The 19,224-nt window shown below is 33.4% G+C and overlaps 3 protein-coding genes across 3 annotated transcripts; all 3 read right to left on the bottom strand.

Moving 5' to 3' along the window:
- Positions 1 to 597: 597 nt before the first annotated feature.
- LOC114297927 (cytochrome P450 71A3-like) lies at positions 598 to 5,262 on the bottom strand. Its single transcript, XM_082909299.1, has 2 exons — positions 4,191 to 5,262; positions 598 to 1,385 (listed from the first exon to the last, which is right to left on the bottom strand). The coding sequence occupies exons 1-2, from the start codon at positions 5,124 to 5,126 to the stop codon at positions 1,158 to 1,160; spliced, it is 1,164 nt and encodes a 387-aa protein (XP_082765425.1). The 5' UTR covers positions 5,127 to 5,262; the 3' UTR covers positions 598 to 1,157.
- Positions 774 to 1,133, bottom strand: LOC145789195 (psoralen synthase-like). Its single transcript, XM_082908422.1, has one exon. The coding sequence runs from the start codon at positions 1,131 to 1,133 to the stop codon at positions 774 to 776; it is 360 nt and encodes a 119-aa protein (XP_082764548.1).
- A 541-nt stretch (positions 5,263 to 5,803) lies between the features above and the next one.
- On the bottom strand, positions 5,804 to 6,823 carry LOC145813150 (uncharacterized). The gene is made up of 2 exons (XM_082908421.1): positions 6,413 to 6,823; positions 5,804 to 6,304 (listed from the first exon to the last, which is right to left on the bottom strand). Exons 1-2 carry the CDS (start codon positions 6,821 to 6,823, stop codon positions 5,804 to 5,806), a joined length of 912 nt encoding a protein of 303 aa, XP_082764547.1.
- Between the last annotated feature and the right edge of the window lie 12,401 nt (positions 6,824 to 19,224).

Genomic DNA, 19,224 nt, shown 5'->3' with positions numbered 1-19,224 from the left:
GGGCCTGAGAGTCACAATCGCAGTTGTGGTAACCCCATTCGTGGGCATGATCCTGCAGTTTCTGAGCCACCATCACAGGCCATGCACTTTTTTTTAGGCCAATAGACCTGAAGGCCATGTTTCATCGCAACCTAGTCATGGCCCGTCGCAGGTGCAACCTTCTAATCTCACAGGCGCAACAAAAATAGTAGCAAGCTTGACCTTTCAAAGAGAAGGAAAATATGCCAATGGTGATGAGTTAAAACCAAGATTCCCAGTGACAATTAAATAACTGAAAGATGCAAAACAACCCAAACAGATGCAAACTCAATACCAAAGAGCATAAAAGGGTCGGGTCTTGACTTAGGTCGCTATACTTACCTTTCTTAAAGAATAAGATTTTTAAGATTTTTCTAATGATAAGGCAAACTGGCAAAAATACTGAAAGTTGATAATTCTTCCTTGATTTCCAAACAAAGCGAAGATGATTGCCTGAATAACTTCATAATAGAAAAATCCAACAATGAAGACTGATCGACTATCCACTAAACTGAACCAAATTACATTTCGATAAGGACATAAAGAGGACATATAAGTGAACATCATTACACAAAAGGAGAGAAAAAAGCTTTTCATATAAATTGATTTGTTCAGAACTAGAAATAGCAGTCCATCTAATATAACTCTCAAGCACAAAATTCATTTAGATTTATATGGCTAAGCACTTATTTTCTTTGATTTAACTATCACTGATATAACATATAGCTCTAAAACATATGGCAGACTTTTTGACACTAGCAAGAGTAAGGAGTTGGAACAACAATTAAAGGGTTTTTTTTATGGATAGTTGAGCCAGCAGCTTCAGTCATGTCCAAATCTTTCCCACTCACTCCATCTGGTAACGATAAGTTAAACTTGTGAACAACACTTGCAAGTGCAAGCTCATCAACATTCATGGCGAATAGAATACCAGGGCAACCCCTCTGACCAGCACCAAAAGGAATAAACTCAAAGTTGTGCCCTTTGAAATCTATTGAACTATTCAAGAACCTCTCTGGCCGAAACTCCTCAGGATCTTCCCATGATAATGGGTCTCTTGCAATTGCCCAAGCATTAACAATTACTTGCGTGCCAGCTACAATGTCATAATCCATTACCTTGGCATCTTGGATTGATTCTCAGGGAACCAACAATGGAACCGGAGGATGCATCCTTAGAGATTCTTTGATCACTGCTCTCAAATAGTACATGTTTTCTAAATCATCCTCGGTTATATTCAATTTGCCTTTGCCTATTTTTCTCACCTCATTCTGTAGTTTCTTCATGATTTGTGGGTGTTTTAAGAGCTCTGCCATTGTCCACTCCATAGTTGTAAATATGGTATCAGTTCTAGCACCAAACATGTCCTAAATTATGAGTGTAAAAGATCATAAGAAATTTCATCTTTACATACTATCTAATTGTTAGGAATTGTAACTCCTTGACAGTTCTAATTATTTATTTAAAAATATTTACAAAAATAAGAGTTTGCATGCAATTTTCTGAAACTAGGACCATTGGCCAAATTGAAAAAAAAAAAGATTAGGTTAAGGCTTACTAGTTCAACTGTTGGGTCCATCGGAATCAAATTGTGACGGCACATTTATACCATAAATATATTAAATATTATTCCTAAATTTTAAAAAAAAAATACTAGCCAAGATGCAATCATTTAAATTATTTTTATATTTCAAGATATGTATATTTACAGAAATATGTTGACCAAATATATATGTTTATATATAAATATTTATAATAATGGACAAAATTTACTTTACCTCTTGGAGTTCAAATATAGACAGAGAACCCCCTTATGATTTTGGATTAAAGTGTGAAACTAACACTGTTAATAATAGTGAAAAAATTACCTAAATACTCTTATACCATATTCACTTTTTCTCTTCTCTAATCTATATAATTTTCTATCTTAACCACATATTTAACAAATTAAATCATAACTTAACTTGAACACCCTAATTTATTACCATAAAATTAACTTAATGTAATTTTCAATTTTATTTGTTTAACCTAATTTCTTATTTAATATCATTTTAAATTAAACATATGTATTAAACCATAACTTCACGTAAATATCTTAATTTATTACCATAAAATGAAATCATCAAATTACTTTAATCTAATTTTTAATTTTCATTTAATAGCACTTTAAAATAAACATAAACATACATATATATAAATACACAACAAATTAAATCATAAATTAAACTAAACACCCTAATTTATTACCATAAAATTATCTTATTTAATAAGATTTTAAATTAAACGTATATATATATATATATATATAACAAATCAAACCATAAATTAACTTAAATACCCTAATATATCACCATAAAGTAAATCATCAAATTACTTTAATTTAATTTTTAATTTTAATCTTTAACATAATTTTTTTATTTAATAAAATTTTAAAATAAACATAAATATACACACAAATATATATATATATAATTAAATCATAAATTAAAAAAAATTACAATCCAGTATTCTTTTTACAAAAATAATTACAAATTTATGAAAAAATTTAAATCTTTAATTATTAATGTTCATAAGTTTCCCACTAATCTAAAATTATTTTTAAAAAGTTAGACTAAATTGTAATTGCCCCTAAATTAAACTAAACATCCTAATTTATTACCATAAACTTATCTTATTTAATAACATTTTAAATTAAACGAGCGCGTGCGCGCGCACACACACATATATAACAAATTAAATCATAAATTAACTTAAACACCTTAATTCATTATCATAAAATTATCATAATCTAACTTTTAATTTTTAACCTAAATTCTCTTTTTAATAACATTTTAAAATAAAGTATTGCTGGAAGAGGACATTTAGGGTTAGGGTTTAGCTATAAATATGATTTAATTTTTAGGAGAAGATGAAAATGAGAATAATTTTCACATTTGATCCAATTTTTGTCTTTAACTATGGATTTTTGCATTGCTCACTCTTAATTTGAGAGAGTGTGACACACCTTTCGTTACTTTTAATAGAAAAAAACTGACAGTAACACTCTAATTCAAAATCATAAGAGGCTCTCTACATATATTTGAACCATAAAAGGTAAAGTGTTTTGAAGCAAAACCACAAGGGATAAAGTAAATTTTGCCCTATAATAATTGTTTGTATAAAAAAAATAATAATAATAATTATACTTATGTTTGGAATAAAATTAATGAACGTAATAAATAATATATATTTACAATTTATTAACTGAAGTAACATGGTGCTGAATTGGAAAAGCGCGGCTCTAACAAGGAGGTGCCATGTTTGATTTCCTGTACCTTATAAATGCATTCTCTAGTTTCGTTTACAAGAATCCATAGGTTAGGTTTGGATTTATTCAAAATCAACTAGTTCATTGACTTACTGAAATAATTAAAATTTTCTCTATTTTAATTTTCTTTTCAAGGGAGAAAAATAATAATTGAAACCAAACTACTCCCGTCCTTTTTTATATACATGAGTATGACAATGACTTTTGTAATGGATTTGAAAGGTTGCCAAAATTTTAAAATCATCAGATAAAGGAAAGACAATCCAAGACACAAATACAACAAAAGTAATAAAATCGAGTGAACAACTCTATATGTTTTATCTTATATGGATCAAAAATATTAGGTATATATCATGAAAATTTACTTTGAATTTTATCTTTAAAAAATATATAATGCTACATGTATCGAAATTTTTATAAAATCTTATATGTCCAAATATCATTGGATGCTTATTTTTTCACAACCAATCATATTTGACCTATTGTGTGTTTAGTAAAAAAAGTTTAGTAAGATTGTTCGTATATATAGAATTATTCTAAAATTAATAGGATGTGGGCTACACTTACAATGAATATAGACCATTAATCCCTTTTTATGAATAATTTTTTAGGTATTTTTTCCTATGTTTATAGTATTGATACATATCTCTTACATATTATCATGTTAAGAAAATCAATCACTAAAACAGTATGAGACTGATAATGATATAGAGAGTGAGATAGGTGATCTCATGCCCTTCTTGGTATCCAATAACTTGTTTAATTATAGTTGTTAAATCCCTAAATCAAGCTGCAAAAAAAATAACTAAAACAATGAGAACAAGAATTAATTAGCATTAAATAAGAAAACGAAAAGTCATTTTACCAAGATGAGAGCTTTGATGGTATCTCTATGAATAGGGGGGCCAGCTGTGTTCTCTTGTTGGATTTGAAGTAGAAGATCCACAAAGTCATGCTTGCTTTCACTTCCAATATGCACACTGTCACTGCCCTCTCTTTGCCTTCTATCAACATGTTCTTCCACTACTCCCTCAAGAAATTCATCCACCTCCTTAAATACACTCTCTACTTTAGCATCCAAACCATTTATTCGATTCATCCAAGCAAGCCATGGGATATAATCCCCCACATTGAAAGCACCCAACAACTCTCCAACCATCACGAGGAGTTCCTTGAACCTCCTCCCTCCTTTGGTTCCACCATACTTCCTTCCCAACACAACCCTACACACTATATTATTTGTAAGTGTTACAAACATGTCGGTTAAGTTTACCAACGAAGACGAAGAAGAAGAAGAGTAGTGTTTGATTTGCTCAATCATAAGGGCAGTTTCTTCTTCTCTCACGTTTCGAAAGGACTGTACCCTCCTATTACTAAGAAGGTGGAGGACACAAATGCTTCTCACCTGCCTCCAATACTCGCCGTAGGGACTAAACCCGACATCCTTAGAGTTGTAGGTAAGTCTTGTAGCAATGCTTGTTTTAGGTCTGCTTGAAAAGGTGAGATCATGGGTTTTCATGATCTCACATGCTGCAACGGCCGAGGAGACAACAAGGACTGGGACACTGCCAAAGTGATGTTGCATAAGGGGTCCATATTTTTGAGCCAGTGATCGTAGAGAGCAGTGAGGGAACAAACCCAGTTGGTGGAGGTTCCCAACAATTGGGAGCTTTGGAGGAGAAGGTGGTGGTAGGTTTTTGTGGTCTGTCGGAGTAGTGGTAATAAGGGAAAAGCATAGGAAGAGGAAGACGAAGAGGAACAGTGGAAAAAAGTAGAAAGATAAGAAATGTAATAACAACATCGTTTCTTGCTTTAACAATTATAGTATATGTTTTTTGGGGAGCACGTTTTGTGCCTAGCTAAAGTTCTTTTATAGCATTTTTTGGGGTATGAGTCATGCTAATCCACACAACACATAGGATAGAATAATTGGTCATGCGTTGAAGTTTTGGAAGAGATAAACAAAATGACTTCTATACAAAAAATATAAAAATATAAAAAATCATTGTCTTGCATTTTTCTTTGTGTATGTAACTTTTATAACATACATTTGGAAAATTTTATGATATACACCCTCTTTGGTTACGATAATTTTTAGTTACGATCTTTTTTTCTTTTGTTATGATTTATTATAATGTTAATATGACATATTGTCATGTTGATCATTACATTATTTTGATTATGATTTAAGAGTTATTTAGTTATACCTTATATGATATTTTTGAAACAGTCAAAGAGGAAATTTATTGATAATGATCAAGCAAAAACATTGACAAAATCAATAAAAAGATAGAGAATAGTTGGTAAGGCACCAACCCAGAAGAAAGCATAGAACAGTTAAACTCCCCTAACACCATACAAGCAGCCTCGAACAGAACCATACCAACAAAGAACAGAACCATCTCATGACAGATGCAACCAGCCCAGCATGATACAGATGTACAACCCCAACTCCATCCCAGCAGCAGCCCAGAATAGTTAAACAGATCTACTCCCCAAACTCAATCTTATGTGCCTCAGATTGATCAAAAAGTCTTGTACAGAGAAATGAAAATCCTTGAATCTTTGTTTTAGCCACAGTGCAACTCTGATTTTAATCAACTCACACAAGTCCACTAACTGAGGCGTAGCAGATTCGAAAATGCACTCATTTCTAAGCTTCCACAAAGACCATAGGACAACAAAGGGAATGACCTTCCATATCCATTTTTCTTTCTTGTTCAAATTCACACAATCCCACCAGTGAAGTATATCTTCGACTGAACCTGGAAAAGCCCCCTGCAACTCTCGCCAATCCATCATAGCAGCCCAAACCTTCCATGCAAAATAGCAATGCAGCAAGACATGACTGGATGATTCAGGCTCAGCTTTACAAAAAACACAGAGAGCAGGAGCATTAGCTTGAATCACTCCAATTTTCTGTAGAAATTCAGCTGACTTGACTCTGTTTTTCCATGCTACCAAATAGAAAAATTGAACCTTTGGAGGGGCAAATTAGTTCCAAACAAACTTACAAGAAATAAGAGAGGGACTAAGGGAGTCAATTTCATTTTTATAAACAAAGCAGACAGAGAATAGGCCAGATACTTCAGCCAACCAAACTATTTTGTCCTCTAGAACAGTACATGGATTAGGTGCAGAAACCAGGAGCAACTTGAGCCTACAAACTTCCCTCTCTCCCCACTCATATAACCTTCTTCTGAATTGGAAGTTCCAAGCCCCTGAATGTACCCTCCTGTCATACATTGATCTCAGGGTTTCCTCCTTCTCTAACACCAATTTGTAAAGAATTGGAAATTCATCTTTCAAGCCAGAATTGTTGCACCATTTATCCTTCCAGAAAATGGTTCTATTACCATCCCCTACCTTGATATGAACATTACTAAGATAGAACACCATCAGACCATTCCTCCTCTCTGGTATAGCTATGATACCTTTCCATACACAAGAGAACCTGCTGCTAGGGAAAGAAGAGGGATACCAGTTGTTTTCATCCATATTATACTTGCTGCAGATAATTTTTCTCCACAAAGCATCTTTCTCTGAGCCAAATCCCCACCACCATTTTAGTAGCATACAATCATTAATGACATTTGTGATTATAATTTTTGGTTATAATTTTTTTTTTTTTTTTTTTGTTATGACTCCTATAAAATTGAGTTATGACATTTATGATTAATCAAACCTATAAATATCATAACTTACCTATGACACATACTATTTTAGCATTACATTTTACTTGAAAAGTGAAAAGACAAAAATATGTGTTTGGGACAGGTCTAAGATTTTCATTGGTAGAGGGCAAAAATGCATATAAGTGCTGAACGAAAAAAAAAAAAAAAATCCAAATTTTAAAATGCATTATTAATTTCTATCAACACAAAATGTAAATGATATTATGATTAAGTAGAAATTTTTTGTGAACATGGTTCAATATAAAAATTTGATGAATAATGTTAGGTTTTATAAAAGAAATATTATAAATGGTTTCATAAAAATTCTCTACTTTTGAATTATATATACAATAAAACATCATAAACTAATCAAATGGTGGAGAATCTTCATGAAATTTTTCTTGCTAGTTCTTTCATGAAACATAACATCACTTAAATTTGTTCATAAAGTCAAACATATTTTCATGGTTGTATTAATAAGTAGGGTAAATTATGAAAATGGTCCCTGTAATTTATTCGATGTGTCAATTTGGTCCTTATTATTTCAATTTGCTCGATTTTTCCCCTTAATTTAACAGATTGTGTCATTTTAGTCCAATAAATAACAGTTGTTAAATTTGGTAGACGGAAAGTCTGCACAATGTGTCAATTTAGTCTCTGTAGTTTACACAATGTGTAAATTTGGTTTCTGTTATTTTAATTTGCTCAAATTTAACAAGGAGTAAAATTGACCCATTATTTGACTTTTCGTCCACCAAACTTAACAACCGTTATTTATTGGACTAAAATGACACAATCTATTAAATTAAGCGGAAAAATCGAGTAAATTGAAACAACAAGGACTAAATTGTCAATTTGGGTGCCCACTTCCTGTACAAGGCCTATTGTCTCTAGTGTATGGAAAGGTATAATCAATATTGCTATGTCTGATAGCCCACTTCTACAGTTTTACCTAAATAATTGGCAGTTAAAGGTTGGGGACGGGAGCAGAGTAAGGTTTTGGTTGGATAAATGGTGTCATGCCACCTGTTTCAGAAAGGAATATCCTAGCTTGTTCTCTTTAACCTTAGATAAGGAGGTTTCACTAAGAACAATGTATAAGAGAAACGAAACTGTAGGGGACTAGGTGTTTAACTTTAGAAGAAGGCTCTATGGTTGGGAAGATTGTGAGATCGCAAGGCTTAAAAATCTCCTGGGTGCTGCACCTGCTTTGGTGGTTAATCAGGTTGATAGACCAGTGTGGTTAGCAGAAGCAGCAGAGGTATTCTCAGTGTCGTCTATATATAATGGGGTTTCTGCTACTGCAAGTCCTCAATTGAGTATTTGTAAACTAGTGTGGGTTGAATACTTGCCTCCCAAAGTCCAATTTCTGGGGTGGCTTGCATAGCAGAGTAGATTAAAGACATCAGTTTTTCTCCAAAGAATTGGTGTGCTTCAAAGTAATGCATCAACTTTATGCGTATTTTGCAAAGCTGAGATTGAAACTATGAACCATGTCATGGTGTCTTGCCTATTTGCATCATTTGTGTGGTCTAAAATGCTGAATTGGTGGGATGCTCAAAGGGCCTTACCTAGAACTGTTGGAGGGGCATACCTCTGGTTGTGTTGCGGTCCCTATGGAAGCTTAGAAATGATGTGGTGTTCAATGCTTCACTCCCTGATGTGGCTGAGTTATGTGAAGTGATAAAATTCAGAGTTGCACTATGGTTGAGACCATATTACTTAGGCCATAGTTTTACAGTTCAGGATTTTGTGATAAATCTTAGGCAAGTGAGAAGGTGCATTTCATGAAGAAGTGTGTAAGGTGGCAAAAGATAAGGATGGAATGACTGATCTGTGTATTAGAATCAAGTTGCTAAGATTAGAGTCTGATCTGGGTGGACTCCTCTAGTTGAGCTTGTTTCTGCTTTGTTTCCCCAAGATTCCATTTCAAATCTTAGAGTCATCAGATGTTGTTTAGGTGGATGAAGGCTGTTATGTTGGCCTGAACTACTGTAGTGTGAAGCGCTGAACTGTTGTGGTGTCTGTCTTGCTATGCTGAACTAATTTGTATTGCTACTAGGCTCCTGCTGCGAGTTTCATAAAATTTTGTCTATTTTTACTTGGTAGCTCTCTAGTTTAGGTTGGTATTGGTGAAGATGGGCTACTGATAAAAGAAGTAATTACGCTATGGTGGCTGCTGCTACTATATATGGAATGTTGGTGATGTCACGCCCCAAGTTTTAATTACATGAAAACATTACCAAAGCCTTTAATTTAGGTCCATTTTTTTTTTAATACAAATATGTCTATTACCCTTGAGTAATAGAAACAAAACAATACATGTTCTCTCTCTCAATGAATATTATAATGACAACAATACGTGTCAATATCCAACTGTGAAGCTACACTTAAATAAATACAAATACAAGATCCAATTCCTTTACATCTACTATGAAGTTATACAAGGGACTCAAGGACTCCATAACTCTTCAATCAAAGAATCCAAACTTTCTTCCTGTAAAAGATAAAACAACAAAGGGGTGAGCACTAATGCCCAATAGGAATCTCATAGTTCTGAATCAATAACTAACACACAGATAGAAATTATCATGCATGCAGGGTGATACCATATAGTAGAGTGATATTTTATAATTTCAAAATATCATAGGTAGGTACCTTTCTCTCAAAAATCATTTAAACGCTTTTAAAGAAAGACTTTCGGCCATTAAAAGTTCTCCCTTAACCTTAGAAAACCAGAGATCCTTATGAAATAAAAATATTTAAGAAACAACATCATTTAAAAACTATTAACCAATTCCCAAAATATTTCTCATTTAAATTTCATTTTTAATATTCCTCTTTTTCTTTCATTTTTCCTTTCTACTCATTATATTTATTTTGAACTCCATAACTTCAAGTTCAAGTTCCCTCTTTTGATTCACTAACAATTCTCCTATACTCAATTCATACCGTTATTTACACTCTCAAATTTCATTTCAAGATAACACAAGATTAATAAACCCCTTTCAATTCAGTCTCTCATTTATTTACAGAACAACACTCATAATTTACCTTTATTGTCACAACTAATTCATTATGTTCACCATCACCAATTCATAATCCTCTTACCCATTTTTGGGTTCCATTCTTTACAAATAATGTCTATGTACACTTCCTCTTTATACCAAGTTATACATTAATTTGCAATTTCACAGATTCATCACAAGTCACAAATAACATCATCAACTCAACATACTTCTCAACACATATCTCAATACAATTCACCTTTTGCCGACTTTACTATGGCAGGATAGTGGGCACCCAATTCATAACACTTTCCACCTTTCACCGGCTGCTATACGGCGGGAAGTGAACTCCCAAAAACCATTTTCTCAAAAGTCATTTTCTTCCAAAAATCATATTTCTTCAAAAATCATTTTTTAACTTTTTGAAACCATCCCCCATATTTCCCGGCTACTATACGGCGGGACGTGGACACCCAAAACATTTTCGAAAACCATCTGTTTTTCCATTTTTGCCAGCTATTATACGGTAGGACTATGTAGACACCAAAAAATCATTTTTTCACTTTTACCGGCTACTATACAGCGGGCCTATGTGGACACCCAAAAATTATTATTCCCACATTTGTCCAGCGATAAACCTAGACAGGGCAATTGGGCACCTTTAATTCACAACCACCTCTACATTTGCTGACTACTATACGGCGGGACGTGGCCCCCCAAAAACCTTTTTTTTTAAACTCCCCGCGTGAGTACCAACACAACACCACCCAACACAACTCAACTCAACACAATTCAATATAGTCAATGCAATTCGATATAATTCAACACAATTCATTTCAATATAATTCAACACAATTCAATTCAACATCACTAAATGCAATTTAACATAATAGAAGGTGACACTACTACAAAAATAGTTAAAGATCACACTTTGACAAAAAAAAAGATCTCACTTTTATTGGAAGTGTGATAAAAAAAAATTAGATTGATATTTTAATCACACTTAATTTGATTGAGTGTGATAATATTTATTTTTTATGTCACTTTTCAATTAAGTGTGATTATATATATATATTTTTAATCACACCTTCTAATTAAAGTGTGATTATATATACACTACTACTTTTTAATCACACTTTTTAAACAAGTGTGATTATATATATATTTTTTAATCACACATTCTAATTAAAGTGTGATTATTTATATATTTTTTAATCACACCTTATAATTAAAGTGTGATTATATATACACTACTACTTTTTAATCACACTTTTTAAACAAGTGTGATTATATATATATTTTTTAATCACACATTCTAATTAAAGTGTGATTATTTATATATTTTTTAATCACACCTTCTAATTAAAGTGTGATTATATATACACTACTACTTTTTAATCACACTTTTTAAACAAGTGTGATTATATATATATATATTTTTTTAATCACACATTCTAATTAAAGTGTGATTATTTATATATTTTTTAATCACACTTTCTAATTAAAGTGTGATTATATATACACTACTACTTTTTAATCACACTTTTAAATAGGTGTGATTATATATATATTTTTTAACCACACATTCTAATTAAAGTGTGATTATTTATATATTTTTTAATCACACCTTCTAATTAAAGTGTGATTATATATACACTACTACTTTTTAATCACACTTTTTAAATAAGTGTGATTATATATATTTTTTTTAATCACACATTTTAATTAAAGTATGATTATATATACATTACTACTTTTTAATCACACTTTTTAAATAAGTGTAATTATATATATATATATATATATATTTAATCACACTCCCTAAATAGGTGTGATTGTATAAAATATTTCAATTTAATTTTTATATAAAATATACAATTCCCAAATCCGCGCTTCTATTCTACCCATGAATGATAGAGACGACTCACTACTAGAAAATGAGACGTTAGACACGGAACTTTTTCACCCATTTTTTCATCTTCTTATCTCTCTGTCTCTGTCTCTCTTCTCTTTCTCTCTCACTCATCACTCTTCTCTGTCTGTCTGTCTCTCTCTTTCTCTCTGTGTCTCTGTCTCTCTTATTTTTCTCTCTCTCACTCATCACTCTTCTCTATCTGTCTGTTTGTCTCTCTCTCTCTCTCTTTCTCTCTTTCTCTCTGTGTCTCTCGTTCATCTCTCTTCTGTCTATCTCTCTCTGTCTCTCTTCTCTTTATCTCTCTCGCTCATCTTTCTCTGTCTCTCTCTCGTTTATCTATTTTCGCTCTTTTTTTCTCTCTTTCTTTGTCTATATCTTTTTACCCATTTTTTCATCTTCCTCTCTCTCTTCTCTTTCTTTCTCTCATTCATCACTGTTTTCTTTCTGTCTATCTATCTCTCCGTGTCTTTCACTCATCTATCTCTTCTCTCATCTCTTTTCTCTTCCTATCTCTTCGCTCATCTCTCTTTTCTCTATCTCTCTCATCTTTCATCTCTCTCTGTCTTTCTTGCTCATCTCTCTTATCTATCTCTCTCTCTGTCTCTCTCGTTCACCTCTCTTCTCTCTATGTCTCTCTCGCTCATCTCTCTTATCTCTATCTCTCTCTGTCTTTTTCGTTCATCTCTTTTCTCTCTCTGTTTCTTTTTCTGTCTCCCACTTTCTATCTCTTTATCTGTTTGTCCCTCTCTCTCTCTCCCTCTGTGTTCGTGTTGCTCACTATCTCTCTTCCGTCTTCTCTATTTACTAAGCTCCCTATTGATTTATCTATCCACTACAAGAAAATGCACTTTTAGCGACCACTTTGTCTCTCTCTCGCTCATCACTCTGCCTTTGTCTCTCTCTTTCTCTCTCCTCTATCTGTCTCTCACTCATCTCTCTTTCTCTCACCACCCATCTCCTTCACCATCTTCACCACTATTGCAAACGCCATTCCACTACCACTATTATTACCACTGTCACCACTTCACCTCTACGACTACCATTACTACTACCATTGCCACCACTACCATTATTGCCACTACTACTACCATTACCTCTCATTCACCCTTGCCACTTCATCTACTCTACCACTATCACAACTTCACCACTAATCTTTTTCGCTACTACCACCACCACCACCATCACCACTATCATCTCTTATCCACCACCTTCACCATTACTGCCACTACTACTACCATTACCTCTCCTTCACCCTTACCACTTCATCTACTCTACCACTACTACAACTTCACCATTAATCTCCTTCGCTGCCGCCACCACCACCACCACCACCACCACCATCTCTTATCCACCACCTTCACCACTACTACTACTCCCTCTCCTCTACCACAAAAAATTAGTTCATGATTTTTAATAACAAAAAAAAATAGGCCGCAGAAAAATATTTTTCATTGACCACATAAAATTATCTTTAATTTTAGTGGAAAATATTTTTTATTAAAATATTACCCCTACTTCTACCAAATAGAAAATAATAATATTTTTTTCATTAAAATAAAAATGAAATAAATAAATTTTCAATCATAGTAACTAAAAAAAAAAAGATTTTTTACTCCCATCTTCTCTATTTATCGAGCTCCTTCTCGATTTATCGATCCACTATAAACGACGTCGTCTTACTCTTTTGAACATTTCTCTTTTCACCCATTTTTTCAGCTTCCTATCTCTCTGTCTCTGTCTATCTTCTCTTTCCCTCTCTTACTCATCACTCTTCTCTGTCTGTCTGTCTCTCCTTTTCTCTATATGTCTCTGTCTCTCTCTCACTCATCACTCTTCTCTGTCTGTCCGTCTCTCTCTTTCTCTCTATGTCTCTGTCTCTCTTCTCTTTCTCTTTCTCTTTCTCATTCATCACTCTTCTCTATCCGTCTGTCTATCTCTCTCTCTCTCTCTTTTTCTCTGTGTCTCTCGTCTATTTCTATTCTTTCTATCTCTTTCATCTATCTTCTCTCTCTGTCTTTCTTCTTTGTCTCTTCTTTTTTTCTCTCTCGCTTTCTCGCTCATCTCTTTCTGTCTCTCTCTCGTTTATCTCTTTTCGCTCTTTTTTTTCTCTTTCTCTGTCTCTCTCTTTGTCTATATCTTTTCACCAATTTTTTCATCTTTTTCTCTCTCTTTTCTTTCTCTCTCTCATTCATCACTCTTCTCTCTCTGTCTGTCTATTTGTCTCTCTCTCTCTCTGTGTCTCTCATTCATCTATCTCTTCTCTCATCTCTTTTTTTTTCTCTCTCTCTCTGTGTCTCTCACTCATCTCTCTCTCTCTCTCACCATTCATCTCCTCTACCACCTTCACTACTACTGCAAACGCCATTTCACTACCACCACTACTACCACGGTCGCCATTTCACCTCTACGACTACCATTACTACTACCATCGCCACCACTCCACTACCACCCCTACCACTTTGCCACTACTACTACTACTACAATTACCTCTCTTTCACTCCTGCTACTCCATCTACTCTACTACTACCGCAACTTCACCACTAATCTCCTTCGCCATCACCACCACCACCACCACCACCACCATCATCTCTTATCCACCACTTTCACCATTACTGTCGGTTCCTCTTCTCTACCACAAAATATTACATCTCTTCTCTCTCTCTCACTCATCACTCTTCTCTGTCTGTCAGTCTTTGTCTTTGTCTCTTTCTCTTTCTCTCTTTGTCTTTCGCTCATCTCTCTTCTCTCTATCTCTCTCATCTCTCTATCTCTCTATCTCTCTTCTCTCTTGCTCATTTATCTTCTCTCTATCACTCTCTCCGTCTCTCTCGCTCATCTTTCTTCTCTCTTCGTCTCTATCTTTTTCTATGTCTTTCTCTCGATCATCTCTTTTCGCTCTCTTTCTCTCTTTCTTTGTCTATCTCTCGCTCATCTCTTGTTTCTCTCTATTTTTCTATATATCTCTCTCTATCTGTTTCTCTCTCTGTCTCTCTGTCTCTCTCTATATCTCTTTGTCTCTTTGTCTCTCTCTCACTTATCACTATTCTCTCTCTCTCTCTATCTCTCTTCTCTATCTGTCTCTCACTCATCTCTTTCTCACCACCCATCTTCTCTACCACATTCACCACTACTGCAAATGCCATTCCATTATTACCACTACTACCACTGCAAATGCCACATTGATCACAAAAAATTAACTTTATTTTAATGGAAAATATTATCCCTACTTCTACCAAATAAAAAAAAATAATAATTTTTTATTTATTAAAATAAATATGAAACAAATAAATTTTCAACCTTACTAAATGAAAAAATAAAAATAAAAATTCATTAACTATAAAAAAAAATATTTTAATAAAAAATTATTTTTTTAGCAATGACATCCTCTATTACAAAAAAAAAAAAGTCATTTTATTATTTAAATATTTATTTATAATGAAAATAAAAAAAAATCCTAAAAAATTTTCATTCTCCCTCTTGCCTTTTCCATTCCCGCTCGGTTCCCCCACCCCAAACCCAAAATCCCCAATCTCAAAAATCCCTAATCCCTTCCCCCCCCCCCATTCCCGCCTGGGTTTTCCCCCACCCCAAACCCAAAATTCCCAATCTCTTCAACCAGTGCAGTGAAGCAACTTCACACCCAACCTCTCAATCCATCGCGCCTGGTTCTTCAAGCTGAACAAAATAAGCAGTAGTAGTAGAAAAGCCAAGAACATGAACAACAATCCCATTTACAAAAACCCTAACTCCCCAATTGAATCCAGAATCAAAGACTTACTCTCTCGAATGACCTTGTCCGAGAAGATCGGCCAGATCACTCAAATCGATCAACCAGTGCAGTGAAGCAACTTCACACCCAACCTCTCAATCCATTCGAGACCTCTACGTCTCTCTCCCTCAATCATCACTCTTAATAGAAAATATTTTTCATTAAAATATTATCCTTATTTCTACCAAATAAAAAATAATAATAATAATTTTTCATTCATTAAATATTCATTTATGATGAAAATAATTTTTTTTATTTATTATTTAAATAAAAATTATTATTATGAGTATTATTTTTCCCAATCTCGCCCGCTCGTTCCCCCCTTTTTTTCCTTTCCCGCGAAACACCCCACCCCCAAATCCCAATCTCGCTCGTTCCCCCCTTTTCTTCCTTTCCAGCGAAACACCCCCCCCCAAATCCCCAATCTCTTAGAACCAAAAACCTAATTTCTACCAAATATTTCTCTCTCTCGCGACTGTGAATGAAGGAATCCAGACATCGACGACCATAGTCGGAGTCCTTAGCTTCTCTATCGATAGCCATTACCAGCAAACGAAGTTCGATCCCTCTCTATCTCTCTCTCTATGTCAATCTTCTTTCATCTTTTGTCTCTTGATTTCGATCTCAATCTGTCACGCAATCACGATCGATTTCAAGACCTTGTGTTCTCTTAATTGATTGATCCTCAATCTCTCACTTTCGGCGTGAATCAGCCTCCGGCATAAAGAAGACAATGGCGTGAATCACTCTCTGGCGTCTCAGCTCTTCAGTGTCGATCTCCTCTTCGGCGTTGATCTCCTTGAATAACATCTCATATGATCTAAGGTAATTCGAACTAGGTGATTTTTTTTTTTTTTTAACAAAATCAGTTAATAGACTAAGGTTTCTTAATCTGAGAATATGATAAATAAATTTTTGACTCTCTTTTTTATTTATGTTTTATTTTACTGCTCTTTGGGGGTGAAAATTGGGATTGTGATAATATTTTTTGCCTTATCAATAGCAAAATTGGGAAGTGCCCATGATACTATTCTCTCTGTTATTTCCCTCTAATGGAACATATTGCTGTGCAAACACAATTTTTTGTGTTAACCTTACCATTTTTTAGTGAACCAATTCTTACCCATTATACACCTTCAGGTTGCATCTTGGTGGGACTATGGTTATCAAACAACTTCTATGGCTTACCGTACTGTCATTGTTGACAATAATACTTGGAATAACACGCATTCCCTCACATCAAGGAACCTGATTATCTGGTAAGTAGTTATTTTTGTCAGTTTAATTTCTGATAGGAATTTGTGGTATTCCAATTGATGATACTATGTTGCCACACCAACTAATGATCTTTGAATTTGTTTGAGATGTACAAATCAGTAAATAGAAATTCACTGCATATAGTGGAATACTATGTATTATGCTACAAGTCATGCTTACATAACAAATATTTATACAATTGTGCACCAAGCTGGATTAAAATAATTCGTTATTTAAACTATTTGGGGTCAATCATAAATATATTGGTTCCCCATCCAGCTCTACCCAGGACGATAACTTCAGTCAAACTGCACCTAGTAAAATTTTCTATCTATTTCAATTATTGTTAATTTTGATCTTCTTCCCTACCATTAGCTGCCTTCTTTGGAGCAGTTGTCAGCAAGGTTTGAAGTTATGGAATTGGCTTTGCTTAATGGTTGTGGTCATTGTGCAATGATATTGGGAGCATCAGTCAATGTGTGAGGGGAATCAGAAACTAAACACATGAGATTTTTTCAAGCGCATTTTTAACACCAACAAACTTATTGATAAGTATGTTATGATCCAATTTATCAAAATTTGAATGTTTGTAATGGTTTTAATCAATGTTGTGCACCTAAGAACATGTTTTCTAGATGTTATTGAATTTTAGGTTGGTTTTAAGGCTTAAAAAGTGGAGAATTTCGTCTAGTAGGGAATTGCACTATCTAGAGTATTTAGAAATGCTAGTAGAATAGATTAGATAATTCATAAAAATATAGTAATTGTAAGTCAATATTTGTTGTTACAATGGTAATACAAGTAATATGACAACACTAGTGGCTCTTAATTTTTTGAATTAGTAGATTACCATTTAAAATTCATAGTTTTGATTTTAAATCAATAAGTTAGTAATATAGATTAATGAAATTAGGATTTTCAATTAAAGAATATGAAAATGGAGCATTTAAAAAAAGGAAAATAATTTAAAATAAAAGAATAATTTGAGTGTTAATGTTTAAGGAAGAATAAGAGATTTTCAGTTTAGAGTTTTACTTTTAAACATTTTTAATGTCTTAACAGAGGTAAAATTGAATATCGTACCATAACAGTGATGTAATGGCTTGTAATCTGCAGTTGCGTGCAGCTTTGACTTTTTTTGTTATGGAGCTCCAAAATCCCTTTATGTAATAGCTATTACATAATGTAGTGGCCGTTTTTTAAACTCATGGTTGTCAGTCTTGATTGCACAGAGCCAAAGCTTTCTGGTTAATTCTGGTTGATGGCTTCAAGTTTAATATATAATGTCATGAGAACTAATTTGTTTACATTAGAAACACCTTGCATTGTATCCTCTTGTTTAGAGATTGAAAAACTTGGGCAAGTGATTGAATGTTTCCTCTTGGTTAAGTCTAAGCTTTGTTATATGTCTTTTCTCTTTTGGTGGTAATAAAAGCTTACTTACCAAAAAAACAAAAAAAGAATGTTACAGATTACTTGACAAAAGCTATGATATGGATAAATTAAAACATAGAAAATGATACATTGTTTATTTTTCAGATTTAAAAATTCAAGTATTGTCATGTTGACAAAAATTCAAAACCTATTGCATATTTTTGCGTGTCATTTGTTATTCTCCAATCATGAAACACTAAGTTCTCTGTTTTGTTTAGACATGCATGTCTATTACTTATTATTTTTTTTATACATGATTAGGTTCATGTATGCCTGTGCTTAGTTATATCTTATCTTTTATGGATTTGTTTTATCTTAGCATCTTTTGTTTTAGTATGGCTGAAAAAATATGATATATATATATATATATATATTGTACCTGTATCTGCGCCTGCGTCTGCACCTGCACCTGCTGCTGCTCCTACCTCTACAGTTACTGCCATGTGAGTATTTTTCTTCTTTGGTTAACTTGTGAAGACTGAAGAGCATGATTTTTTTTTGTCTGTTTATTTAATTTGGACAATACTGGTTACCTTTGTCTATGGTTTTGTTTTCTCCTTTTTCATATTTTACAAATTCTTGGAAATCTTCAATTGTAGATTTATATGCATTAAGATGTTGGGTAATTGTCTAATTGATGATGTTTCTATTGATTGGGTAAACAAGTACAATAAGTTTGAAGCCTAAACAAAGCTGTGGGAAGGACAACAACTAAGGAGCCTTTTTTATATGACTCGTGCCCGTATTTATCTTGATTATAAGTTAGTATGATGTTGGTCACTAATAATTTTATTTTATTTTTGCCACTGAACCTGTAGAATCCTATAATGTGATGATCACAT

The sequence above is a fragment of the Camellia sinensis genome, chromosome 15, assembly GCF_055761805.1.
Source record: "Camellia sinensis isolate YWXY chromosome 15, ASM5576180v1, whole genome shotgun sequence".
Taxonomy (NCBI): Eukaryota; Viridiplantae; Streptophyta; class Magnoliopsida; order Ericales; family Theaceae; genus Camellia; species Camellia sinensis.
The sequence above is the reverse complement of the archived record's forward strand: the minus strand, read 5'-3'. Positions and strand labels throughout refer to the sequence as shown.

Coding starts and splice junctions, on each gene's coding strand:
- LOC145789195 (XM_082908422.1), bottom strand. CDS start 1,133: ATGGATTATGACATTGTAGCTGGCACGCAAGTAATTGTTAATGCTTGG.
- LOC114297927 (XM_082909299.1), bottom strand. CDS start 5,126: ATGTTGTTATTACATTTCTTATCTTTCTACTTTTTTCCACTGTTCCTC. Junction 1,386..4,190: donor CCATCAAAGCTCTCATCTTG/GTAAAATGACTT, acceptor CTCATAATTTAG/GACATGTTTGGTGCTAGAAC.
- LOC145813150 (XM_082908421.1), bottom strand. CDS start 6,823: ATGGATGAAAACAACTGGTATCCCTCTTCTTTCCCTAGCAGCAGGTTC. Junction 6,305..6,412: donor AAATAGTTTGGTTGGCTGAA/GTATCTGGCCTA, acceptor GCCCCTCCAAAG/GTTCAATTTTTCTATTTGGT.